This window comes from Mesoplodon bidens, assembly GCF_964165515.1.
Source record: "Mesoplodon bidens genome assembly, chromosome: 19".
NCBI lineage: Eukaryota > Metazoa > Chordata > Mammalia > Artiodactyla > Ziphiidae > Mesoplodon > Mesoplodon bidens.
In genome coordinates this window covers 20,710,915-20,738,116 of record NC_138179.1, presented here as the reverse complement: position 1 = coordinate 20,738,116, position 27,202 = coordinate 20,710,915, and the positions used below count along the sequence as shown (strand labels likewise).

Sequence of the window (27,202 nt, the reverse complement as noted above, 5' to 3'; positions counted from 1 at the left end):
TCAACCTTCAGATTTCAGCCCAAACATCACTCCCTCCAGTAAGCCCTCCTTGACTTCAAGAGCGGGTCTCCCTTCGCCCCCAGCAGATGACTGGCCTGTTCCTAGGATGTAGGGATCTGTGTTTACCAGACTCGTGTAGTTCAAGGGAGGGAGTGACGGGATAAGGGATGCAGGTGGGGGCGTTAAGGGGGTCGCGTGATCTCTGTCTGGTGAGAAGGCGAAGCCAACTTCCAATTTCTCAAGTCCAGATCAATGCTTGGGGAGCGACAGCAGCGCGCAGAGCGGCCGATCCCAGGGCGGAAGTGCATCCCTGGAGCCTTTCTAGGAAACTCGGAGGACCTAGCTCGTCAGTGATCCTGGGGCTGAACTGGGCATCGCCAGGCGCACAGGGCCACTTCAGAGAGCTGGTGTGGCAGGCAGTGGCGAGATGGGGCTCGGGTGAGCGCGAGAACCGGCGCAAAGCAAGCCTGGAAAGGGTGAGGAGACCCCGGCCTGCCGACCACCTGTTCCTCCTGGGAGTGCGGCGCGCGTTGATTGGCTGGAGTGCCGCCCGGGTACCGGAAGTGGCTGATGCCCGTAGCCAGTGAAACCCAGACAACAGCTGCGGGTTGTGAGGCAGCGGGCGGAGCAGCGCGGGGAGTCCGAGAGGAGCGCGTGTGGGGCGGTAGCTGCCTGAGGTGAGACCTCATTCTTTCCCGGCGGGGGGAGGAGGGTGCTGCGCTCCCGAACCCCTGGCCCCCGAGCCCCGCTTAAACCCGACGTTTAGGCCCGTGCCTGATCCGGGTTCGCTCTGTGACCTTGGACTTTATGGTCTCCCCACCCCCGCACCGGGTCCCCACCGGCACATACCCTGGACGCGGCCAGGGCCCTTCTCCGTCCTGGTTCCCTGCCTGTCAGCCGCGAGCACGGGAGCAGCAGGGACACCCCCTTCCGCGGTCCTTACGTGGGGGATGATGGGAGCTATGGTTTCCTCTGACATTCCATCCCCAAGTAAACTGCGGGGACGAAATGGCGGGCAGTGTCATAAACTTCAGGCCTCCTGACAGACTGTGCCCAGGGCCGGATATTGGTTTAAGAGGGTTAGTTACGGAAAGGAGACAGGTTTCCGTGCAGAGTTAATAGAGGCTTCTTGATTGTGGGAACCAGGAGGACAGAGGAAAAGAGGATAACAGTGCTTTAAATTAAGTGTCATCCAGATCGGCAGAAGGAACTTATTTTTACAAATAGTTATTGACGTCAGCTATGTGTCAGACACCGATCTAGGCCCTTTAGATACAAAATGAATGAAATATCCAGTTAGTCCTCAAGGTGTCACAGATTAGTTATGTAAATAAGATATTTACACAAATTCATTTAACATATATTTAGCAGGTACCCGAAATGTGCTTGGCGCTGGGAATATCAAGATGAATAGAACATCATCCTTGTTCATGGTCTGAAGAAGGAAGCAGAGATGAAAATAGAGTAAACAGTACAATGAGGTAGCTGCAACAAGGTGAAGGAGTCTTAGGGACAGAGAAGAAGACAGAAGGGACTCTCTGTGTCTGAGCTGAGTCTTGTAGGTGTTTGTTAAGTGTAAAAAGTGGGCAGTAGTCTTCCAGGAAGTGGGAATAACCTGTTCTCAAAGGCAGAGAAGCTTTAAAGAATAAGAAGTGTTTGAACTGCAGCACCCTGAGCATGACTGCAGCTCCCACCTGTCATTGGAGAGCATGGGACAGGAGATGGGAAGGGAGATAGGGGCCTGACCAGGAAGGCATGATGAGCCATGTTAAGAAGTTTTTATTCTGTAGCCATTGGAGAGCAGTGAACAGGAAGCGACATGATAACTGTAGTACAAAGAAAGAGGTGAGTGAAATGCTGATTCAGAGGACCAAGAGATAACCTCCTTCCTGCAGGTGTAAGTGAAGACTTTGGGGAGGAGGTGATCCTTGTACTGGATACTGAGTATTCAGTAGGATCTGACCTTTCAGAAGTTAAGGGAAAGTATTTTTATGAATTAAGATGCTTTTGTCTATAACTCACAGGATACAATTCAAGCTGGCCTAAAAAATACAAGTGTATAAGCTCTCATAATTGGAAGTCAACAGGTAAAGTGGTTTCAGGAATGACTGAATCTAGTGGCCCTGCTGGCTCCATTTCCCCTCAATTTTCTCAGCTCGTCCTGCCTTCATCCACAGCTGGTAGTGAAATGGCAGCAGCCGTTCCAGGCAACAATATGTAGAAGTCTCTTCTGTGGTTCTCTCAGGACGGCAGGAAACTATTCCCAGAAGTTTCCAGCAAACTTCCTCAGAGTATCATTGACCCAGATGAAGGCATTTGTCCATTCCTGAAACATTCCTCTGTTCTGAACAGTCACTGGCAAGGGGAATGGTATTGTATTAACTGGGTTAACTCACTTGGAGCTAACTCCTGGAGCTCTTGGGTGAGGTCGGATCTCCTCCAAAGAGTGCGAGGCCACTGCAAACTTTTTTGCTCAAATATCCCATAAAATAATTTGAAAAGCTTTGTGTATCCCCTTACATGTTTGTAAGTTGACATCCAAAATGTTTCATCATTTTTCCATCATGAATTTGAATAGTTGCAAAGGATATTACTTTTGGTATGTTATAAATTTTGACATTTCAAAATTAAACCTCATGCCAATTGGCAGGATTCCTGCCCTTGGATCCATGTGCTCACCACATCCTTCACCCTGTCTGTAACCTCCACTCTTTCCTCCTTCCCCCACTTCATTTGTCTCCCTGTCTCACTTGGTCATCTCAACTGTGTCCTGGCTAATATCCTCAAGTCCCTCACTTTCTCATTCTTCCACCACACGTGTCCCCAGATTCCCAGCCTGCTCTGGGGCTGTCAAAAGTGTTGCTGGAGAAAGTCAGGAAAGCACGCCGATTGGCTGATTTCGCTCCTCTCTACACTGATGCCTCCAGCATACTTGTCTCAGCAAGAGGCTGTAAGGGTGTAACAAGAGAATATGTGTATGTTGCTTGGCACATAGTAAGAGCTTTCATTACTCCCTAGAAGGTTAGTGCATCCTCACTTCTCTCCTTCTTTACCCCAACTCTGCACATGCTACATTGAGGTCAGAATGTTCTTTCTGTTCCTTTTCTTATTCCTCCTGTACTTCCTAGTCTCTGAGGCTTTGCTCACCCCATGCTCTGCCCAGAATGCTGTTAAGTGCAGTAGTCTTCAAATGACATATATGGAGGGAGTCCACAAACATTTCCTATAACATCTGTAAGTGCATGGATTGTTGAATGGAAATCAGTCCCTAGATCCTTGACTTCAGTTTGTACCCTCGCCTACCACCAGTGTGCTTGAGAGTGGACCTGTGGCCTATAGATTTCTCTTTTCCACCTCCTTTTTCACAATTTCTCTTTTCCTCCTTTACAAAAGAAAGACATACCTCTCACCCATGCCCTCCTTAATTTTACTATGGCATATCACTCTGGGGTGGAAAAACCTCTGGAGTGCCACACAGGGGGACAATTTACTGAGGAAGTAAATGATTCTTGGACCTTTTATAACTCAAGTCCCAATCTTTCCTTTTTTTTTTTTTTCCAATCTTTGCTTTTAACAACATTTTAAAAAGACCTAATCAGGCTGTCAGCTGATAGATTATTTAATGATTTTTTATTAAAAATCACAATATGTTTTTGGCAGATAAGTTTAGAGGATTAAGTGATATTGCTATCCCAAGAGATTGCTGTAAACTCTGATTTAGGCAGTTTGGGCAAACTCAGGTCCAGTCACAGTAACTAGGGTCAGTCTGATAAGCATAATGGAAATGTGACCTAGTCAGTTGTATTATATTCCCTGTCTGCTCCCAGAAGTTTAGGGTAGGGGTTGGGGAGGGGTCAAGTTGGAGGGCAGGAAAAAAGAATGTAGAGCAAGAACTGGCAGTGTTATCCGTAATCCTGCTGCTTTGCATATGTGTTGATCTGCTTGGTGGACCAGACCTTGATAGAGATGGATGCACCAGACTGAGAGTTAGATAACTCCAGTCACTCAGACTGTCTAACACAATGGTTTCCAAATCTGATAGGGCATCAGAATCACCTGGGCACTTGTTAAAAATACACATTCCTTTGCCTACTCCTGGAGATTCCGACTCTGAGAGGTCTGATGTGGGACCTGGAAGTTAGTATTTTTAGAGATTTTCCAGTTGACTTTTCTGCATCTAACCTAATTCCAGGCCAAGAATCATTATTTAAGTATCGTTCATTAAAAAAAAAAAAACTTCCTGCTATGATTGTAAGCCAACTAAACAATTTTTAGGGTTTTATGTGGCTTCTCATGTAGTCAGTATGGTCCTTTTGAAGTTTTATTTCTCATGGTTAATTAATAGGCGGATATTTGGTTTATGCATCAGTATTTTGTGAATGAGGATTTCTGAGTGCATTGAAAAAAAAAATTCCAGATCTGCAGAGTTGAAGACCCTATTCTGAACTATGGAGACACAGTAGATGCTTGTCATCCCCCAGATGGAGGACCAAGAGTGGTCATCCTACTCCTAAGATGGCACATCCATCTTATCTCTCTCCAGAAACAACTAATTTCAAATTTAGAAAAGTGAAGAAGTGACAAACTTAGGAAATTATGTTTGGAAGTTTAAATTTATGCTATGAGTAATAGAGTGTTTCCATATGAGGACGAGGTCTAATGTGTATCTGTGCCTCTGGAAAATCAACCAAAAGGAGAATGACTTTGGGACTTCCCTGGCGGTCCAGTGGTTAGAACTCTGCGCTTCCACTGCAGGGGGCATGGGTTTGATCTCTGGTCAGGGAACTAAGATCCTGCATGCCGCACAGTGCATCCAAAGAAAAGAAAAAGGAGGATGGCATTGATTTGTATATGAGAAGGTGTCTATTAAACAAAACAATATTTAACAAATGGCATTAATGTCGTGTCACTGGTGGAATGCAAAGTAAAAGAATAGTCAGAGGGGGCAAATTTTAGTTGGGGAAGACTTTCTGGACTAGCATTTTGAACCAGGTGTTGAAGTTGGGGATAGATACACATACCTAACTTCTGTGTCTTGCATCTTGTTTTACTGTGGACACGTGATTTTCCATATGGTGTGGGACAGATGTGGGTTTTATGAATGCTGACTTTGTATGGAGCTTGATGCTGGAAAAGAAGTAACTACAGGAGAGATGCTGGTGAAAAGGAAAGGCCAGCGAGGGGGTCAGAAGTAGATAGGGACTGAAATGCCAGCTTGTGGAACTTGTTCTTGGCTGAGCATTAGAGAGAAATTTATTTAAGACAGTGCTTTCTGGGCTTCCCTGGTGGCGCAGTGGTTGAGAGTCCGCCTGCCGATGCAGGGGACATGGGTTCGTGCCCCGGTCCGGGAGGATCCCACGTGCCGCGGAGCGGCTGGGCCTGTGAGCCACGGCCGCTGAGCCTGTGCGTCCGGAGCCTGTGCTCCACAGCGGGAGAGGCCACAACAGTGAGGGGCCCGCGTACCGCAAAAAAAAAAAAAAAATATATATATATATATATATATATATATATATATAAGACAGTGCTTTCTAACTCAAGTAGTACCATGGATGAAGATAGCTAAATTCTCTACAATAGATTCTCACAGTTACATAGGTACACATTATCTATAATTTTCAAAAATTTCAGTGAAAAGGAGAAATCCAGTTTTTGGGTGCCTGCCCTTATTCCAGGGGAAAATTAGAGAAGGCGCTGAGTGGAGGAAAGTTGAAGAATATTCCAGTTCATTTTTAGGGGTAGCACAAAGAGCTTCCAACACTTCAGGATTTCAGTAGGAGATCAGGTTCCTTCCAGGTGTCAGGAAAGAGGGCTTACCAGGGCTGCACCCCTGAGTGACTAGGGAGGCCCCAGGGTATGATCCTGTGGATGACTGGAGGCTGGGCAGAGAAAAGGGTCAGTACAAAGGGCACCCCAAAATCACCCCTTTCCCCTTCCCTCACCACTTGACCCCAGTCTCTCCTGCCTTTCAGGATCTTCATTTCTTCAGTAATCTCATCTTTTCTTCCCTCTTAACCTTTCTCTCTGCTGGCACCGTCCTTTCTAATATAAGCATGTTCAAATCTCTACCATCAGAGAAAATCCTTCTTTGACTTTCTTTGACCTTTTACACTAACTGCTCATCTTGGTCCTCTCCTTTCACCCAAATTTTTTTTAAAATAAGTTGGTTTATTAATGATAATTACAGTAATAACGTTGATCATTTGGCTTGCCATTTCTTTGAGGCATCACCCAAATTTTTTGAAAGAAGCAACAAATTAATTAATCAGTCCACTGCCACCTGGCTTCTGCTTCTGTCATTCCATTGACTCTGTTTTCACATGTCATCTGTGACCACCTAATTGTCCCAGCAGACGTTTTCCAGTTCTTATCCTACTGGATCTATCAACTGTGTGTGACACTTTGTAATTCCCTCTGCCATTGCCTTGGTGACTTATATGACACTTTTTCTGGTTCTTCTCCTACTTCACTAACCATTCCTTCTCTTCTTGGCAGGCTTCTCTTCCTCTACCTACCCCTTTATCATTAGGGTCCTAACAGGAAACAGGTACTTCGCTCAAATTAGGATAATTTGAGTAGGGTTTATTTGCAAAGAAAATATAAAAGATGTAGGTGTAGGCAGGGTACTGAGGAAGCTGGGATTGGCAATAGCAGAGTAGTCACCAGCCCTAGGCCAGAAGAGGCAAGAGGTAGGGGAGGGCCTGGAGCCCACAGAGACAACTGGGTAGGATGATTCCTTGAGAGGAGTAATGAGCTTCAATTGAGGGACACCATGAACCCAAGGTGATCTCATAGGAAGGAACCAAGAGGATAAATACTCTGACCTCACTCTCCTCCCTCCTTCCAGCCTCCTGCTAGGGCTCCCCATTGGTGGAACACAACTGGAAGCCAGAGGGCCTCTTGATGAGTGCTATATAGGTTACCTTCTGGGGCAGAGAACAGGGTGAAGAAAAGTTGAAAGATCTGGAGGGGAACATGGAAGTTAACTGGAGTACTCTTCAATGTTGGCCTTGGCTTTCTAGGTTTCTGTCTTCAGTATCTGACAATTATCACAACTATACTCATTGTCTGTGCTGAGTACTCTCAAGTCTGTATCTCTAGTCCTGACTGCTCTAAGCTTTAGACCAATATATTTTGACTGATTCCTTGGTAGTTCTGTATGGATGTGTTGAAACTCATCTTGTCCAAAACACAGCTCATTTATCATCTTTCCCCCTAACCTAGCTGCTCCTCAATATTCCCAACCTTGGTGGCATCACTATCCATCTAATTATACTTTCCTTACACCTATATCCAATCATACCCCAAGTCTTAGAGAATTTATCCTCTCAAGCACTTCTCTAGTCTGTTTCCTCTTCATTCACACTACCACTATTACCCTAGTTAGATCTCATAACCCTTTGCCTTGATGACTGCATCAGACTTCTAACTGATCTCCTTTATGTCCTGGTCTGCTGCTTTCTGGTTCAGCCACTAAATGGCCACTTGTGTGCATCTACCTGAAATGCTAATCTGACCATGAACTGTGTCATTCCTTGGCTTAAAAACCATTCCATGACTCTGCAATATAAGGATGAAGTCCCATAGCTGCCCCATTCCCCCTTGAGAATCACCTTCTGCAATTAACACTTTTATTGATGGGAGGATTGTGTTGCTCAGATTTGCTGTGGTGCACAGATGCACTGCTCTAGGCAAAGGGCCTCTCCTCTTCAATATTAGCTCCCAGTTGCTTAATACCTGAACAGAAGCTGGGCTCATTTCCCCAGCATTTGGATCTTCTGTGAGGGGACAGCTAAATCCCTGGGGCCATTGTACCAATTAGGAGCAAGTTTGGCTTCATAAATTAAAAAACCATAATAGCTTAAGCAAGGAAAAAGCTTGTTTCTCTATTAGATAAAAGAAGTCCAGAGGCAGGCATTCCAGGGTAAGTATGGCAGCTCCACAGTGTCATCAGGGACCCAGGTGCCTTCCTGTTCTTGTCCCACTGTAGGGTATGCTGGTGAACTCATGGTCCAGGATGGCACTTCAGCTATCACGTCATGCCCCAGGCACAGCATAGAAGAAGAGGGTGAAGAAATGTATCCCCTTACTTTTAAGGAGATATCCCAGAAGTCCCTCGTGCTGTCATTTGCATTTTACTGTCTCATTGACCAGAAACTGGTTACATAGCCAAATCTAGCTGCAAAGAAGGCTGAGAATATATTTCTTTAGGCAGCCTCATTGCTACAAAAATAAATTCATTATTCTGTTGCAGATGAGGTGGGGAAGAGTGGAGATTGGGATAGACAACTAAAAATCCTTGACACAGCCTTTTAGAAGTTTTAAAAAAGTATAGGCTTTAAAATTTATAAAAGTGCTAAGAGGGGCTTCCTTGGTGGCGCAGTGGTTAAGAATCCGCCTGCCAATGCAGGGGACATGGGTTTGAGCCCTGGTCCGGGAAGATCCCACATGCCGCGGAGCAACTAAGCCGTGCGCCACAACTACTGAGCCTGTGCTCTAGAGCCTGCGAGCCACAACTACTGAGCCCCTGTGCCACAACTACTGAAGCCTGCACACCTAGAGCTCATGCTCTGCAACAAGAGAAGCCACTGCAATGAGAAGCCCATGCACCGCAGCGAAGAGTAGCCCCCGCTCGCCACAACTAGAGAAAGCCCATGCACAGCAATGAAGTCCCAGTACAGCCAAAAATAAATAAAATAAAATTTTCAAAAACTAAAAAAAAAAGTGCTAAGAAAATTACATAAAGGGACCAATTACAATATTAGTAAGTAAAAATCAACAACATTGCTATATGTATGTATATATATGTGTATACACACACACACACACATATATATAATAACAACCAGTTAGAAAATATAAGAAAAACTCACTAGAAGAGAAGACATACAGAAACGTGATGGATATAAAAACATCAGGGTAAGTTTGGAAATTTTACAAAATTATACTAAAATTTATTTGGAGAAATAGAATAGACAGGAATATTTGAAAAAGAAGGCTAATGAGAGAGCACTTTCTCTAACGTATTAAAAAATTTAAAGCTACAGTAGGTTGAACAGTTTGGTGTTAGAGAGGGAATAGATCAATAGAACTGAATGGAGCCTGGAAATTGACCCAGATATATATGGAATTTTAGACTATGGTATAGGAGGCATTTCAAATTAGTAAGGAAAATTAGGTATTGATACAATTTAGTAACCATCTGGAGAAAATTAAGCTAGAACCATACTTTATCCAAATGTACGGGAGCCAAGGGTGGTTCCTTCTGTCCCTGTTATAGCTGAGTCACATTAACCTTTTGAATAGGTAACCCCTACAACGTATACAATCCCCTATTCTCTAGAGCTGGTGAGTGCCACAGAACTGGGCTAAAGATAGTTCTTGCTACTCATTTCTGGTTTCTTCCTCTATAAACCCAAAGGTTATATTAGTCATTTTTGTCCCTTTCCCAACCTTTTCCATATACCATCTATGAATATGGCCACAATTTTCCTTAAATGTTTTTATTACCAACCTCAGGTTCTGCCTCAATTCACTGTTAATATTATGGAACTTTTATCTGCATCTTCTTACCATCCATTTCCTATTCTCTCCTTAAATCTCTTCCTCTGATAATTTCCCTCACTCTTTTCAGTCAGCGTCTGCTCTTTGTGTAGCATGTCCACTATAATCCTAAATCTTTCTCTTCTCTTCAACAGCGTCCTGTAATCTCACCAGATACAGAGAGTGCTTTTGGGTGCTGTCAGAATCATGTCAAGCTCCATACTCCCTAGTATTGGCTTCATTTAGCTGTGATACAGCCACTTCACAGACTTACCCTCTCTCATTTCAGATTGTGAGATGGGGACTGAGAACAAGGAGGTAATTCCCAAGGAAGAAATTTCTGAAGAATCTGAACCACATGGGGCAATATTAGAAAAACTTCCAAAGGTGGTTTATCAGGGTCACAAGTTTGGAGCAGCATGTGAAGAAGACATATTGGAGGAACATTCCAGAGAGTCCACAGAAGAGATTCTGGAGCAGGTGTCCCCTGAGGAGAGAGACTTTGCATCAGGGTTGATTATCTTTAAGAAATCACCCTCAAGTGAGAAAGACCATGAGAATAATGAAAGTGAGCGAGCCTACAATCCTAGCTCAAACCTGATCACATACCAGGGAGATACTACAGCAGAGGCAGTTAGCACATTTGCTGCTTCTGGCCAAAACTTCATAGAGAATTTAGGACCTAATAAAACACATAGAAATTCTCTGGGAGAAAAGCCTCATACATGTAAAGAATGTGGGAAAGCCTTTAATCAAAACTCACATCTTATTCAGCATATGAGAGTTCATAGTGGAGAGAAACCCTTTGGATGCAAAGAATGTGGAAAAACATTTGGAACTAACTCAAGCCTTCGAAGGCACCTGAGAATTCATGCTGGAGAGAAGCCCTTTGCTTGTAATGAATGTGGAAAGGCCTTCATTCAGAGTTCACATCTCATCCACCATCACAGGATTCACACTGGAGAGAGACCTTATAAATGTGAAGAATGTGGTAAAGCTTTCAGTCAGAATTCAGCCCTTATTCTACATCAGAGAATCCACACTGGGGAGAAACCATATGAATGTAATGAATGTGGGAAGACCTTTAGGGTTAGCTCACAGCTTATTCAGCATCAGAGAATTCATACTGAAGAAAGATATCATGAATGCAATGAGTGTGGCAAAGCCTTCAAGCATAGCTCAGGCCTCATTAGACACCAGAAAATTCATACTGGAGAAAAACCCTATCTGTGTAATGAATGTGGGAAAGGCTTCGGTCAGAGTTCTGAGCTCATCCGGCATCAAAGAATTCATACAGGAGACAAACCGTATGAATGTAATGAATGTGGGAAAACTTTTGGCCAGAACTCAGAGATTATTAGACATATTAGAATTCATACTGGTGAGAAGCCCTACGTATGTAAGGAATGCGGGAAGGCCTTTAGGGGAAACTCAGAACTTCTTAGACATGAGAGAATTCACACTGGAGAGAAACCCTATGAATGCTTTGAGTGTGGAAAGGCTTTTAGGCGGACCTCTCACCTTATTGTCCACCAGAGAATTCATACTGGAGAGAAACCTCATCAGTGTAATGAATGTGCCAGAACCTTTTGGGATAACTCTGAGCTGCTTCTCCACCAGAAAATTCACATTGGAGAGAAACCTTATGAATGTAATGAGTGTGAGAAAACATTCAGCCAGCATTCCCAACTTATCATACATCAGAGAATTCACACTGGAGAGAAGCCTTATGAGTGCCAAGAATGTCAGAAGACCTTTAGTCGGAGTTCTCACCTCCTCCGACATCAAAGTGTTCACTGTATGGAATGATCTGCAAAGCATGAAAGCCTGTGGAAAAGCTGAAGTCAGACTTACTGTTCTCAGTCTGTACCCCAAGTTCTCAGATCGAATGAATGGACAGAACCTCCTCTGTCCTTTTACTGATTTTTATTTAAACAGTTGGTCAAAAATGATGAGGCACTTTTATGAACTATTCATTGAGAAGTTTCAGTGTACTGAGTTAAATCACAAAAGCTGTTTCAGGCCTTAATTCTCCACTATCCCTTTTTCCTTTCCTTCCTCCCTCCCCACTAGTGGATCACATAACATTAGGGGTCTTTACTGGCCATCTAGCCCAAATTGTTACTGTTCAGGAAAAATGGAGGAACATGATTCCACCACTTCCTAGGAATGACAGAGTTGACCCCTTGAATATTATCCCCTGAAATGTTAAAAAGTCATGGCCTAGAAGACACACCTTTCTCTTTCCCACTGTTTAGCATTGGAATTCAGTAAGCTTTTATTAGCTTCAAAATCTTCCAAACTTGCTATCAGGTTCCCTTGGAAGATGGCAGCATTAATGAAGCGGGAAGCTTGGGTCATTTCCCATCTCCTGCTAGGCTTCCTTAGTCATCTGAGAGGGTGCCATGATGGAGGAAACTGACAAGCAATTTATAGGATTTTAAGTGAAGGCCCTCAGAATCCAGAGGGGCTGATTAGCAAGGCCAGGGAATAAACAAGTGAGGCCAGACTACTCAGCATGGGCAGAAGCAGCTCTTTTGCAGCTCTTTCCCATTTCAGGGCCGCTCAGACTGAGTGCTCCCAAGAACTCTGCTGCATTCACTTTGGGTCCCAGCTTGTGCTGCTGCTGACAGATCCTGTGTCAGGAAATAACAAAGAGGACTGCAGCTTCATTGTCACTAGGCACCTGGCCACAGTGGTGAGCTGGTTCACCTGACTGACCAGGACCCTGCCTTGCCAAAGCACTTAAGCTCTCATGACCTGGGCCCCACTGGCTTTGGAATTCTCTCTCTTCAGCATCTCTACATGAGTTTTCTGTGTTCTCTTATGTGTTTTTTTTTTTCTTCAAGGAAACACATCCTCAATTTTTCATGTGTCAATGTTTCTGAGGCAGTGAATGGTAGTGGGAATTGCACTAATGGGGATCCAGCTTGCTTGGGGTCTGGTCTTAGAACTAGACCTTGAATACAGCACTTCACCTGCTGATCCCTAATTTCCTCATCTGTAAAATGAGGGGAGTTGAACTAAATGATCTCAAGTTTCAACTGGCCCAATAATTTTTTCTTTTTTAAAAATTTAACTATATATCTTCAGTGTTTTATTCTTTAATCTCTTTATTACACTAATACTAATCACTAGTATTTATTGAATTTTTACTATGTGCCAGGCACAGTGCTAGACAGTTTACATTTTTATTTTCACAGCCTCCCTATGATGTGGGTACTCTTTTTTTAAAAACAAAACAGCTTTATTGAGGTATAATTTATATACCATAAAATTCACCTGTTTAAGTGTTCAGTTGAATGCTTTTTAGTTAATTTACAGAGTTGCACAACCATCAGTGATGTGGGTACTCTTACCCCAATTTGAAAGGTGAGGGGCAGGGGAGATGTCAAGTAACTTGCCCATGATCACACAGCTGGTAAGTGCTAGAGCCAAGACTCCAGCCCTGAGCTGTGCTCCTAAGCACTGTGTTGTACTGTGAATAGGTGCATGCATTACTGCCTTATTCAAAATCCTTTGTACATTTTCTATTCATTATTACTACATGAATTTGAATATAATGGAATTAAATCATGTCCTTGGAAGCAATTGGTCATAGCCAAAACCCATCAAGTGGGTTTATTCTGTACCCCAATATGTGCCCCCACCCCCGGGCTCATGCCCTTGGCTTGAGAAAAGGGCTGTACAAGTAAAACAGTTGATGGGGACTTCCCTGGCAGTCCAGTGGTTAAGACTTTGCCTTCCAATGCAGGGGTGTGGGTTCGATCCCTGGTCGGGGAGCTAAGATCCCACATGCATCAAGGCCAAAAAACCAAAACATAAAGCAGAAGCAATATTGTAACAAATACAGTAAAGACAAAAAAAAAGTCCATATCAAAACAAACAGAAAACAGCTGATTACACAGTTTCCACATCCTTCCAGGTACCTCTGTCTCTAGTAGTTAGATGTTAGCAGAAGTTCTTTAACTCATCTCTTTCCATAGGGTGTACAAGTGCAGTGTGCTCTCATTCCTTTTTTCATCACTCAAGCTCAAATTGAATTATACCCAAATATATCTTTCTCACGTGAAACCTGGATGTTACTTATTCCCTTAACTTCTTATTCCTGTGTTTGAATATTTTATTTGCACATTCACCCTTTGCCAGCCCTTAATATAGAACTCAGCACCTCTTCAAGCTCCCCAGAAAGGATCCCCTCACAGAAACATATCCATGAGTAATACGGACTCAAGATTCTTGTGTGTAAGAGGTGGAGAAGCGGGTTCGTATCCTACTAGACATCTCGTTCTCAGCAGTCCCTTCTTTGCCAAACTGCCACTGAAGATTTTTCTCTGTCCTCCCCTCTCAGGGCTGTCACCTCAGCTCCTTTATAGGCCCTTCAATAACAGACCACTCATTGGAACATTAGAAGGCAATTTAGTGACCAATTTTTGTTGTGCCTGATCATATTAAGGGAGGAAGTTCTCACCTCTCATTCTAATAAGAATTTTCCAACATATATTAGTGCTTTCCCAAGAGAAATTCTGGTGAATGAAATTACTTCCACCTTGTTATATACACTATGCACACATCCTGTAACCTCACTACCTGCCCTTATCCACCTTACACCCAGCTAGCTCAGAAATATTTCTCTTTTCCTTGTTTGCCCCCTCCCCCTCAATTTTCTTGGGAGCCAAAATCTGACCATAATATAATTGACTGGTAGTCATAATCTAGTACAAGTAGAATTCTATCAAGGAAAGAAAAGTTGTGAATTTTCTTAATTTTAGACCCATTAAAAATAACAGGCCTCACAATCTCAAAAACCTACCAAAATACCCAGAAATACCCTTCAGAAGTTTTGCAGACCTAACCATGTACATTTTCATCCTTCCCTAATTAAACAGTTTTATTGGTATATTAACACTTCATGTAAATAAAGTATTTCTTTACAATTTTACTGATTTGATGCCTTTCTAAGTACATTCCAAAGTACATTGTTTCATTATGGTCTTAATATGACTTTGTATGCCATTTTCCTGCCATCCTATAAATTTCACCTTGATACCCCAACGTGTGCTCTGGTAGCTTCCGATTTTATGTAAGCTGTTCACTCTGTCCTTTTATTTATTTATTCATTTAAATTAGTTATTTTTGGCTGTGTTGGGTTCTCATTGCTGCGTGATAGTTGCTGTGAGCAGGGGCTACTGTTCGTTGCGATGCGTAGGCTTCATTGCGTGGCTTCTCGTTGCGGAGCACGGGCTCTAGGCTCGCGGGCTTCAGTAGTTGTGGCATGCAGCCTCAGTAGTTGTGGCACACAGGCTTACTTGCTCCACGGCATGTGGGATCTTCCCGAACCAGGGCTCGAACCCGTGTCCCCTGCATTGGCAGGCGGATTCTTAACCACTGCACTACCAGGGAAGTCCTGTTTACTCGGTCCTTGATCTGTTTTGCTTGGTGAGGTCTTTTATCTTTCATGACAGGGCAAATGTTACCTACTTTGTTTATCTAGATAGGTACAGTTAGTTTTTCATGATATCAACTTAATGTGAGGTATTCTGGACCTGGAATTTCTTGGTGATTCAGTGGTTAGGACACCGTGCTTTCACTGCTGAGGGCCCGATCCCTGGTCAGGGAACTAAGTTCCCACAAGCCTTGCAGTGCAGGGGGAAATAAAAAAAGATATTCTGGATTAAAAAAATATGTTACTGAGATTTCTGTGCTGGTATTTATTATTGTTTTGTTTTGACATGTTCTCCTGAGTGACTCCTGGTCTGAGGCAGTTTCCTTAGGTTGTTAGGTACAGGGTCTTTGAGACTCAGGAAAGCTCTACCTAGAAAAATGTGCATGCAAATTCAGGGAATTCATGGACCATCTGAAACTCATCTTTGGACCCCTGTAGTCCTTTACACGGTCCTGAAATCAAACTTTTACCTGTAAAACAAATTACCAAGTAACCCGCAATAACCTCTCCCTCATCACATCCCTCAGCTTTGGGGATGAAGCCATGCCAAGACTATCCGCCTGGGTGAACCCCTGAAAGTGAACGGGAGTTGGAGCCTCAGTAAAATCCAGTGGGAAACGGGGCGTGGTGATTCTGGTGATAACCTGAGGCAAGAAGCCTCAATAACGGGGCCCCTGCACATTCATCAACCACCTGCTGAGCCCCTACGACGCGTTGGGACCTGTGCGAGGCGCGGGGGCTAAGCTCTACGAGGCTGGTGGGGACTTGAGCTACGCAGTAGAGGTCAGCGCTGCGGAGGGGGGAGTAGGCGAGAAGGCTTCGGTTCTCCCACGGAGCAGAAAGCCCGCCTCCTCCCTGAGAGCTGGGGAGCGGCGGCCGACGAGGCGGGAGCGGCGGCCGACGAGGCAGGCGCGGCCCCCTCCTCGAGCCCCAGGACGCGAGGTCACCCCTCTGCACCCGCTGGCCGTCCCTGCCACGTCCTTGTCTCCAGCCCGGGCCTCGCACTGGGGCTCGGCCGCGACTCGCATCTCTCCTGCGGTGCCGCCGACGAGAATGCTGATGTTTTATTTATTTGTACTACGCTTTGCAGACAGTGTTTTCATCGGTGGACCCAACTTTGCCGGCACCGACACCGACGAACCTCCAAGTCATCGAACGCGCCTGGCCGACACTGCCTCCGGGACCAAGAGGTATTGATAGGAGCCTCACCGAGCCCTGAGGCTGGGGCCGCTCTCGGAAGCCTGGGGACCCTCATCCGTGCGCCACCTGGCGGGCGGGGGCGGGCCGGGGCGGTGCGCGGCGTGATTAGTCGAGGCCCGGGGTGCCTTTTTGCTAGTGACTGATGGGGGCCGGAGGCTGAGGCGGGAGGGCCCCGAGAGTGGGCCACTGCGCGCTGCTGACTCCGAAGTCAAGTCCTGGGGCGCCCGCCGGACGGGACCTGGGCTGGCGTCCCTCAGGCCGCCGTGATTTGTCGTTTGTGAGGACGTTTCACATCCCAGGGAGGGATCTATTCCGCCGTTCCCAGATGTTCATGGAGTCCTTGCCGCGGCCCAGGTTCTTTCGAACTTCCAACCAGGCCTATTAAGATACTTATCTAATAACTAATTATTAAAATTTAATTTAGTGGCAGTGGGAAAGGACATACTCAAGGTACAGAAGGCAGGTTTGGCTTCAGAAAGAAGGAAGAAAGCACTGTCCTCTGAGGCTGCTGGAGGAACTAAGACTACAGATGTGGAGGGAATGAGCGCAGGGTGGCCAGCAGAGTTGATCATTTGAGGCCTTTTGCTAAGAAGGGTGATTATGCATTGGAGTGGGCAGATTACCCAAAACATCATCTAGAAAGGAGAAAAATGCTTCTGTGCCCCTGATCTGCTGGTTATGTCGGCATTCTCTGAGCTGGGTTGTGGTGGGGACAGGGCGGAACTTAAGTCACAGGAGGGCTATAATCCACACTCCACTCCATTGACTTCCAAGTGGGAGGAATCCCAGGAGTGCAACGAATGTGGGAAAGACCCGAGAGGTCTTCATGCGGTCGGGTGGAGCTAAGATTCTCTGCATCAGGGAGTTCACACTGGTGAGCAACCCTGCTAATGTAATGAATTCCACCTTCAGACAGAATTCCCACCTTGGAGTTCATCAGAAAACTTGTACTGGAGAGGCCCTTGGAATACCAATGCGGAAAAACCTCTGATCAGAACTCTCACCAGTTTCAGCATCAGAGCATCCACAGTGCACAGCGATCTGGGGATTTACTCACTGTAGGACACTTTCATTCCGACCTGAAACTTTGCTCTGATCTTTCCTCTTCTTTACCGATGTCACTAGACTGGAAATGCCCTTTGCGTCAGCTAATTTTGTCCTGCTCCTTGAGGACAGGGCTACCTTGTAGAAGAGCGTATCGCATTCAGCCCAGGGTTGCCACTCAAAAATTAACCAATGAATGACTTAAATAAATGAGGCCATAAATGATGAATTGGACATTTCAAATTTAATTAACTGAATGTAGAATCATAATGCCTTTGTTGTCCTTTATTTTTCTATGCAGATCCTTTATCCCCTAAAATGATGGCCATGACATTAAAGGTCTATATCACCCATCTAATATATTTTGTATCTCTTTATGTGATATGGGGACACGTTAAACAGTTGAACCAAAACCGTTCTTTAGCTGAGGGAATTGATCCACTATACGATTTACTCAAATACAAGATAGCCACAGATTGCTTTAAACACACCTCTTTTCCTTGCCACTTTCAGCACTGAAACAAAACAAAACCCAAATCAGATACTTCACCTGTACCATCCTCAAAATCTTTCTTTCATAAGAGGCTTTGTTTACTTCTTGATCTCGTTTCTGTTTTTATACATTATTTCCATCTTCTTGGATATATTATATTTTTTTCTTCATGTGAGCTACATCTTAAATGTATTTGCTGGGATTCAGTATTCTTATTTTTGCAGCTGCTTCAGCATCATCACAGGCTTATGTTTTCTTCATATGTAGTAGTATGCTCAGGATAATCTTGAAAATTAGTTGTTTTTGTGTGTTTTGTTTTGTTTTGTTTTGTTGGCTGAGCCACGCAGCTTGCGGGATCTTAGTTCCCTGAGCAGGGGTTGAACCTGGGCCCTCAGCAGTGAAAGCGTGGAGTCCTAACCACTGGATGGCCAGGGAATTCCTTGAAAATTAGTTTTTAAATGACTTGTTATTGAAAGGATTAGAATCTATTGCAGGACAAACCATATGTTGGGAGCCTCACTATCTACAGCAGAACCCTGCCAGGCTGGATGTTCTGTCCATTGAATACAGGCAACACCTCTTTAACTCCTTTCTTTCTTTCTTCCTTTCTCCCTTCTTCCCTTCCTTCCTCCTTCCTCCTTTCTTCTTTTCCTTCCTTCCTTTCTCTTTCCTTCTTTCTTTCTTTCTTCCTTCCTTCCTTCCCTCCTTCCCTCCTTCCTTCCTTTCTTCCTCCCTCCCTCCCTCCCTCCCTCTCTCTCTCTCTCTCTCCCTCTCTCCTTCTTTCCTTCCTTTCTACAGAAATTTATTTTCTCACAGTTCTGGAGGCTACAAATCCCAGATTGAGATGCCAGCCAATTTGGTTCCTACTGAGAGCTCTCTTCCTGGCTGTGGATGACCACATTCTCACTGTGTCCTCACATGGTGGAGGGAGAGGGAGGGAAAGAGGAAAGAAGGAAGAGAGGGAGAGCGGGAGAGCTTCTTTTTCTCTTAAAATGTTTTCTCAGGTACCTTGGGAAAAAGTGTCCCTTTTTTCTCTCTATGCCACGTGGACCCATTCATTAGCTAGAAATAAATTCCAATTAGGCAAAGAAACAGAAGTAATGCAGGAAATGCAAGTGAATCAAGGGAAAAGTAGCCATTTGTTTTTTTTTTTTTTTTTTTTTTTTCTTTTTGCGGTATGTGGGCCTCTCACCGCCGTGGCCTCTCCCATTGCGGAGCACAGGCTCTGGACGCGCAGGCCCAGCGGCCACGGCTCACGGGCCCAGCCGCTCCGCGGCATGTGGGATCCTCCCAGACCGGGGCACGAACCCGTATCCCCCGCATCGGCAGGCGGACTCTCAACCACTGCGCCACCAGGGAGGCCCCTAGCCATTTGTTTTTAAGGCAAACAACCAAATAACCAGTGCCACCAGCCTGTAAAGACCCCAAACACACCTAGAAGTCCCTTCAGAATTCATCACGGATTGTCTAATCTTGGTTATTCCCTGAATTTCAATTTCCTCATCCATAAAGTGGGGAAAATACCCATGCTTCAAGTTTGTGGGAGTATAGTACAAAATGGTATATCTGACAGTCCACTGCTTTGTGTATGGTAGGAGCCCAATAAATGAAGTTTCTTTTTCTCCTTTACCCACTTTCTTTCTCCTTTGATTTACCCCAAGTTAAAGATGCTTTCTCACAAGCGTTAAAATTCAAAGAGAATAAAAATTGCATCTTAACGGCCTCTTCCTCTCGGTCCCATATTGAACTCGAGTTGGAAGAGGCGAGTCCGGTCTCAAAATGGAGGTAAAACCGCCGCCCGGCCGCCCCCAGCCCGACTCCGGCCGTCGCCGCCGCCGCCGGGGGGAGGAGGGCCATGATCCAAAGGAACCAGAACAGTTGAGAAAACTGTTTATTGGTGGTCTGAGCTTTGAAACTACAGATGATAGCTTAAGAGAACATTTTGAGAAATGGGGCACACTTACAGATTGTGGGGTGATGAGAGACCCCCAAACAAAACGTTCCAGGGGCTTTGGTTTTGTTACTTACTCTTGTGTTGAAGAGGTGGATGCAGCAATGTGTGCTCGACCACACAAGGTTGATGGGCGTGTAGTGGAACCAAAGAGAGCTGTTTCTAGAGAGGATTCTGTAAAGCCTGGTGCCCATCTGACAGTGAAGAAAATTTTTGTTGGTGGTATTAAAGAAGATACAGAAGAATATAATTTGAGAGACTACTTTGAAAAGTATGGCAAGATTGAAACCATAGAAGTTATGGAAGACAGGCAGAGTGGAAAAAAGAGAGGATTTGCTTTTGTTGCTTTTGTAACTTTTTATGATCATGATACCGTTGATAAAATTGTTGTTCAGAAATACCACACTATTAATGGGCAGAATTGTGAAGTGAAAAAGGCCCTTTCTAAACAAGAAATGCAATCTGCTGGATCACAAAGAGGTCGTGGAGGTGGATCTGGCAACTTTATGGGTCGTGGAGGAAACTTTGGAGGTGGTGGAGGTAACTTTGGCCGTGGTGGAAACTTTGGTGGAAGAGGAGGCTATGGTGGTGGAGGTGGTGGCAGCAGAGGTAGTTACGGAGGAGGTGATGGTGGATATAATGGATTTGGAGGCGACGGTGGTAACTATGGCGGTGGTCCTGGTTACAGTAGTAGAGGAGGCTATGGTGGTGGTGGACCAGGATATGGAAACCAAGGTGGTGGATATGGTGGCGGTGGTGGAGGATATGATGGTTACAATGAAGGAGGAAATTTTGGAGGTAACTATGGTGGTGGTGGGAGCTATAATGATTTTGGAAATTATAGTGGACAACAGCAATCAAATTATGGACCCATGAAGGGGGGCAGTTTTGGTGGAAGAAGCTCGGGAAGTCCCTATGGTGGTGGTTATGGATCTGGTGGTGGAAGTGGTGGATATGGTAGCAGAAGGTTCTAAAAACTCAGAAGAAAAGGGCTACAGTTCTTAGCAGGAGAGAGAGCGAGGAGTTGTCAGGAAAGCTGCAGGTTACTTTGAGACAGTCGTCCCAAATGCATTAGAGGAACTGTAAAAATCTGCCACAGAAGGAACGATGATCCATAGTCAGAAAAGTTACTGCAGCTTAAACAGGAAACCCTTCTTGTTCAGGACTGTCATAGCCACAGTTTGCAAAAAGTGCAGCTATTGCTTAATGCAATGTAGTGTCAATTAGATGTACATTCCTGAGGTCTTTTATCTGTTGTAGCTTTGTCTTTTTCTTTTTCTTTTCATTACATCAGGTATATTGCCCTGTAAATTGTGGTAGTGGTACCAGGAATAAAAAATTAAGGAATTTTTAACTTTTCAAAAAAAAAAAAAAATTGCATCTTAACCACTATATTGTACTTATTTTTATTTCCTGTTTTTTTTTCTTTCTGTGCTTTATCTTAAATGTACATTATTTCATCTACCTTAAGGATACTAAGTAGCCCTTGTGAGTTGACATGGGAATCTAATTACCATTATAACACTGTTTCTTTGTCAGGGCCAATGTATTATGTTTGCAGGTCTATCACAGAAGATTTCTTCCTTTACAAGTGGGAATTCCATTGTGAAGTGCTTATAGGAAAAGTCAGTACTTCTTTCTACTGCTTATAAGTTTTAGTTCTTGTTTCTAAAATGAAATTCCATATCTCAGCCAATTCTGCTGCCTATGTATTTATTACTGGCTTTAAGCAATTCGATTTTGATAGTACCTTGGTGTATCTGTCTTCACGTTTCTTCTGCTTTGTGTTTGTTGAACTTCTTGGATCTGTAGATTTATAGTTTACAGCAAATTTGGAAAGTTGTTAGCTGTTATTTCTTCAAATGTTTTTCTGCTTTCCTCTTTCTTCCCCTTGGGACTCTAATTACACATGTATTAGGTTGATTAAAGTTGTCTCACAACTTACTGATTGATGCTTTGTTCATCTATTTTTTAAAAGTATTTTTTAATCTCTGTATTTCATTTTGGATAGTTTCTATCCAGTACATTTTTCATCTCAGACATATCTTTCATCTCTAGAATTCAGTTTGGGTCTTGTTAATATCTTTTCTCTTTCTCCGTGCTCATGTTTTCCTTTACCTTTTTGAACATACGGAGTATAATAGCTGCATTCAGTGTCCTTGTCTAATAATTATCATCTGTGTCATTGCTGGATCTGTTTCTATCGACTTTTCTGCTCATTATGGATCATGTTTTCCTTTTTCTTGCATGCCTTTAATTTTTGATTGGGTGCCAGGCATTGTAAATTGTATGTTGTTGGGTACTTTTTTTTTTTAATTTAATTCCTTTAAATTTTTTTGAGCTTTGTACTGGGACACAAGTAAGTTATTTAGAAGCAGTTTGACTCTTCTGAGGCTTTGATTTTATGCCCTGTCAGCTAGGACAGAGCAGCGCTCTAGTGGTAATGTGGCCCATCACTGAAGCAGTACCCTTTGGAGTGCTCTGGCTGATGCCCTGTGTACTACAAGTTTTCTCCACTCTGGTTCTTTAGAACATAGACTGTTCCCAGACCTGTGTGAGCTCTAAGAATCCTACCAGCTTCTTACCAGAGGTTCTTTCCCTGGCTACAGGTGGTTGCCTCACACAAATGTGCTGATCAGTCCTTAGCTGAAGAATTGAGGGGAACTTCCTGCAGATCTCTGGAGCTCTGCTGTCCTCTCTGGTACTGTGTTCTGCCTTGGCCTCTCTGAATTCTCAATTCTGTGCCTTCACCTCAGGGAGTCTGCCTGCTCTGTACTGCAGCCTGGAAACTCTCCAGACAGGAAGCTGGGCCAATCCTAGGACTCATCTCAATTGTTTTTCTTCTCTCCCTGTCCTGCACTGCCTGTTGTCCAGTGTATGTTTCATAGGTTTTGTCTGATTTTTTAGCTGTTTAAGAGGAGATGGTAAATCCAGTCCCCATTACTCCATCATGGCCAGAAGCAGAAGTCCTATCTGTGTATTTAGGTTTGTTCATTTGATCTCTAAGGTTCTTGTTTATACTGATTGTGTGGGTGACAGACCTCTTTCAAGGTTGTTTTCATTTTTGAAATAAAGACCATCCTTTTTCACTGTTCCATTATACAATTAGGAAGATAGGATTAATTTGCAAACCAGAAATAATTTAATTTTGCCTTGGTCCCTGGGAGGCAGAGAAAGTCAGGTCTCAGATCAAGCACCCACCTATCTTGGCAGTAGTGCTGACCAGAACAGTGAGTGTGGCTCTTCCTGCTTCACGTGTTAAGTTAGACATGCAAAAATCCCCACTTATTCTTCCACTTCCTTGCAGTTTTGCTGAGTAAACCACCTGAGCTCTGTGAGCACAGGGTGTAAGAGCACACTTCGGTTCCAATTTTCACTCTGCCACTTGGAAGTTAAGTGACTTGGGAAAATTAATAAATCTCTTTTAGTCTCTTTTTTCACCTGTAACATTGTATTATAAGTTTGGTAGTGAGATTGAGAAACTGCTTCATTAATTAGTTTTCATTGCCTGGAGGAAGAGAAGAAGGCCCCTAGGCTGACTCCCTAGTCCAGCCCTCTGCCATGGCCCCTTCTACTGCTCCCTGGTTTGCAGCTCTCCTCCCTGACCCCCAGGTTCCAGCCCACACTGCCCATAGTGCTGCCCCTCTGCCACCAGGACCCAAGAGGCTGGCCCAGGCAGCTGCTCAGGGTCCCCTCAAGTGTGTACAGAGGCAGGTGTCTGGGAAAGGCTGCGGAGTGGAGCTCCTGGACAGAGTCTGAGGCTCTTGGGAGGAAACCTTGGAGCCATATGCACTACTATTTGGAGCATAAGTAGAACTAGAGTCTAAGGAAGGAAGGAAAGTGGGCTGGTTTCCACCTGGCAAAGTCAGATCTACCCCCCAAAGTCCTACTGATTCCGCCTGCTTCATATCCTTCCAGTCCATCTCCTCTTCGTCATCCCTGTGCCACTACCTCAGTTTACACAGCCATGACGTCACTCTGGAGTTACCCCAGCAACCTCCTGAAAAATACGTTTTCAGTTTCCCACACAGTAGCTTAAATAATCTTTCGGAAGTGCACAGCCAAACCCCTGATGATGTCACCCCCCATTACCGGCTTCCTGTCCTCTTAAAATCCTTTAGGTGGCGCACAAGGCCTGTGCCAGCTGCTAAACCTCAGTTCATTTTTCCAGCCTCTTTCTCTCTGTTCCTTGCACTCAGTTTAACAAGTATGCCAGAAAATGTTCCCTCACCCTTCCCGGCCTTTCCGCCCGGAGCCCCTTTCCCCTTCTTCTTTGCTAACCCTCCACATCACACTTGCAGCACTGAGCTCCGGCTTCACCTTCTCTCCTCTGCGCTCCCACAGCAGCTTCCTGCTGGGACACACACCCCAACAACCCCAACCCCCTGTTTACTTGTTTCTCCACCTCCCCCTCGGTTGTAAATTTCTTCCTGGTAAGGCACCTGGAATTTGATGAATGGATATGTAAATAAACGGATGCATTGATGCATGACACACAAAAGAGCAGGTTAGGCAGGGATCTGTGGCTTCTCTAAGAATTAACGACTTCAAAGTCCAGGCAATTTTTATTTTTCCCCCAATTCACATCTCTCTCTCTCTCTCTCTTTTTTTAAAAAATTTCTTTCTTTCTGTTTGGCCGCGTTGGATCTTCGTTGCTGCGCTTGGGCTTCCTCTAGTTGCGGCGAGCGGGGGCTACTCTTCGCTGATGTGCGCAGGCTTCTCATTGTGGTGGCTTCTCTTGTTGCGGAGCATGGGCTCTAGGCGCGCGGGCTTCAGTAGTTGTGGCTCGCGGGCTCAGTAGTTGTGGTGCACGGGCTTACTGGCTCCGCAGCATGTGGGATCTTCCCAGACCAGGGCTCGAACCCCTGTCCCCTGCATTGGCAGGCAGATTCTTAACCACTGTGCCACCAGGGAAGTCCCAATTCACATATTTTTACTCTGCTTATTTGATGCTGCCTGATTTTCACAGGTTGAGATCCCTGGGAAACAGGCCTGCAATGGAGAGTGTGCGGGAAGTCTGCGAGGCAATGCTCTTGGGAACACCTGTGAGAGAAAAGGGGCCATGGGCTGGGCAGAGGGAGAAGTTAAATGGTGATGCAGCTGCAATGAAAGCCTTCTCAACTTGAGAGAAGTATGGGAGGACCTTTCAGATATGTCTCCCATCAAGAAGGGTGGCCAGGTCTTTGAACCCATCTCCTTTTCTCCAACCCCCAGCCCCAAGCCCATGGAGTAGATGTGGGCTGCTCCTGGGAGGGGACAGACACTTGGGTGTGGCAGCTCCCTTTAGACGAGGGCAGTTCTGGGGAGGGATAGCTGTCAGCAGGCAGCACTCTGTCTGCTGTGAACGGAAATGTGGGGGGCACACCTCGGCATCCACTGCACTAATGAAGACTTCTCTTTCTCTTCTAACTGCTTGCATATGAACAGGAATATCAAGGTACATAAAAAGTGTTTATCAAATACTTTTTCCTTCTCTACTTAACTTATTCCCTGGGTGGTTTTTTAGATTCTGGAATACTTAGACATAACTTAGGATACTGCTGCCTTTCAACAATTTCATATCACTAATATAAGCTAACATTTTTTAATGTTACCTGTTCTGGTCACTGGGCTAGGTGTTATTGAATTTAATCCCCATCACGACCTATGGATGGGTACTATTATTTCCCCCATTTTACAGAGGAGAAAGCTGAGACTAGGAGAGTGATTTACCCAAGGCTGAGTTGTGTCTCCCACAGAATTCATGTTGAAGTCCTAATCCCTAGTACCTCAGAATGTGTCTGCATTTGGAGATAGGGTCTATAAAGAGGTAGTGAGGGCTTCCCTGGTGGCACAGTGGTTGAGAGTCTGCCTGCCGATGCAGGGGACACGGGTTCATGTCCCGGTCCGGGAAGATCCCACATGCCGCGGAGCGGTTGGGCCCGTGAGCCATGGAAAAAAAAAAAAAAGAGGTAGTGAAGTTAAAATGAGGTTATTAGGGTGGGTCCTAACCCACAATGACTGGTGCTCTTATAAGAGGAATTTAGGCCACAGATATGCAGAGAGGGAAGACCATGTGAAGACTCAGGGAGATGATGGTCATCTGCAAGCCAAGGAGAGAGACCTCAGAAGAAACCAACCCTACCAACACTTTGATCTTGGACTTCTAGCTTCCAGAATCTTAAGAAAATAAATTTCTATTGTTTCAGCCACCCAGTCTATTGTACTTTGTTACGGCAGCCCTCATGAGCTCACAGGATCACCACAGCTAGTGAGTCCTGAGCTTTGGGATCTGTACTGGCTGCCTGCCTCCAGAGCCCACCACTGCTGAACTGACCACTGCTGCTGAAAGGGTTCTCTCAACTACAGGCTGCCTGTCAGCTTCCTGAGATGGGAAACAATCTGTTTCTTCATCTATCTCCTGCTGTGGACAAAAGACCACACTCATTAGCAGGTACAAGTTCTTTTGTTTATTCAGCTGCACAGCTAGGGGAACTTTCTGCTATCGGTGAATTCCAAAATGCACATGTGAGCAGGGCACTCATACATAGAAACACGAACAGATTATGATTGGACCAGTATGGCACCTTTAACTCCCAGGAGCCCCTCTTGGATACAGAACTAGTTCCTGTAATATAACCAAACTGAGTATACAGAACCCCTGCTGTTGGAATAGCTTCTTTTGCACTAACAGGTCAAAAGAGAAGGCCTCAGGTCAACATTTTGCCTACAAAATATTCTGGTTTCAGCTCTTCTTAATGACGAATACAGGGTGCTGCAGTCAAAATGATGGCTATTTCTGGAGTGACCACCACCAACACCAGAGCTCTAATCCATACCCTTGACGTCTTGACCACATCCTCTGCTTCCCAGATCCTGCTCTGCCCTTTCAGGGACCAGGACTCTCCTTCCCCAGTCAGTCCGCAGCACCAGGCTGCAGAAGTGGGGTGATGTTCCATGGGGTGGAGCCCTGCTCATGGTCTTCCCAAATTTGTTCTCTCCTTCTCCAGTTTTTTTTTTTTTTTTTTGCGGTACGCGGGCCTCTCACTGTTGTGGCCTCTCCCGTTGCGGAGCACAGGCTCTGGACGCGCAGGTTCAGCGGCCATGGCTCACGGGCCCAGCCGCTCCACGGCATGTGGGATCTTCCCGGACCGGGGCACGAACCCACGTCCCCTGCATCGGCAGGCGGACTCTCAACCACTGCACCACCAGGGAAGCCCCTTCTCCAGTTTTAATTGGGCAAATTGTCACCCTGCTAGAGGTGTTTTCCAGCCTCCTTGGTAGGTAGATGTGGCTGTGTAGTTGAATCTTCATCAAAGGATTGGGTCACCTTCTGTGACACCTGCTGAAAAGGAAATTGCCTGTCCTTGAGACCATTACTTCACTCTTCCTGGGAGATGGAATGTGGATACGGTAATGATCCAGCATCAACCGTGCAGACAAACACATCCTAGTCTAGGGGACAGAGGAGCCCGGTGGGTCCCTGACGTACCTGGCGAGATTAAACTGAGCTGTTCCTTAGACCAGGGCTTGAAAAAAATTTCCCGTA

The 27,202-nt window shown here is 45.0% G+C and overlaps 2 protein-coding genes across 3 annotated transcripts; both read left to right on the top strand.

The window, feature by feature from the left end:
• Window positions 1-325: 325 nt before the first annotated feature.
• On the top strand, window positions 326-15,137 carry ZFP3 (ZFP3 zinc finger protein). The gene is made up of 2 exons (XM_081217984.1): window positions 326-677; window positions 9,830-15,137. Exon 2 carries the CDS (start codon window positions 9,838-9,840, stop codon window positions 11,347-11,349), a length of 1,512 nt encoding a protein of 503 aa, XP_081074110.1. The 5' UTR covers window positions 326-677; window positions 9,830-9,837; the 3' UTR covers window positions 11,350-15,137.
• A 4,309-nt stretch (window positions 15,138-19,446) lies between these two features.
• LOC308607958 (heterogeneous nuclear ribonucleoprotein A3-like) lies at window positions 19,447-21,040 on the top strand. Of its 2 annotated transcripts, XM_081220438.1 has the most exons (2): window positions 19,452-19,508; window positions 19,575-21,040. In XM_081220438.1, exons 1-2 carry the CDS (start codon window positions 19,503-19,505, stop codon window positions 20,646-20,648), a joined length of 1,080 nt encoding a protein of 359 aa, XP_081076564.1. In that variant the 5' UTR covers window positions 19,452-19,502; the 3' UTR covers window positions 20,649-21,040. The 2 variants fall into 2 exon arrangements, with proteins under 2 accessions (XP_081076563.1, XP_081076564.1); XM_081220437.1 differs by having other exon boundaries at window positions 19,447-21,040.
• The last annotated feature ends 6,162 nt before the right edge of the window (window positions 21,041-27,202 follow it).

Bases quoted from the DNA above. Each gene is read 5' to 3' on its own strand.
- ZFP3 (XM_081217984.1), top strand. From the start codon at position 9,838: ATGGGGACTGAGAACAAGGAGGTAATTCCCAAGGAAGAAATTTCTGAA.
- LOC308607958 (XM_081220437.1), top strand. From the start codon at position 19,503: ATGGAGGTAAAACCGCCGCCCGGCCGCCCCCAGCCCGACTCCGGCCGT.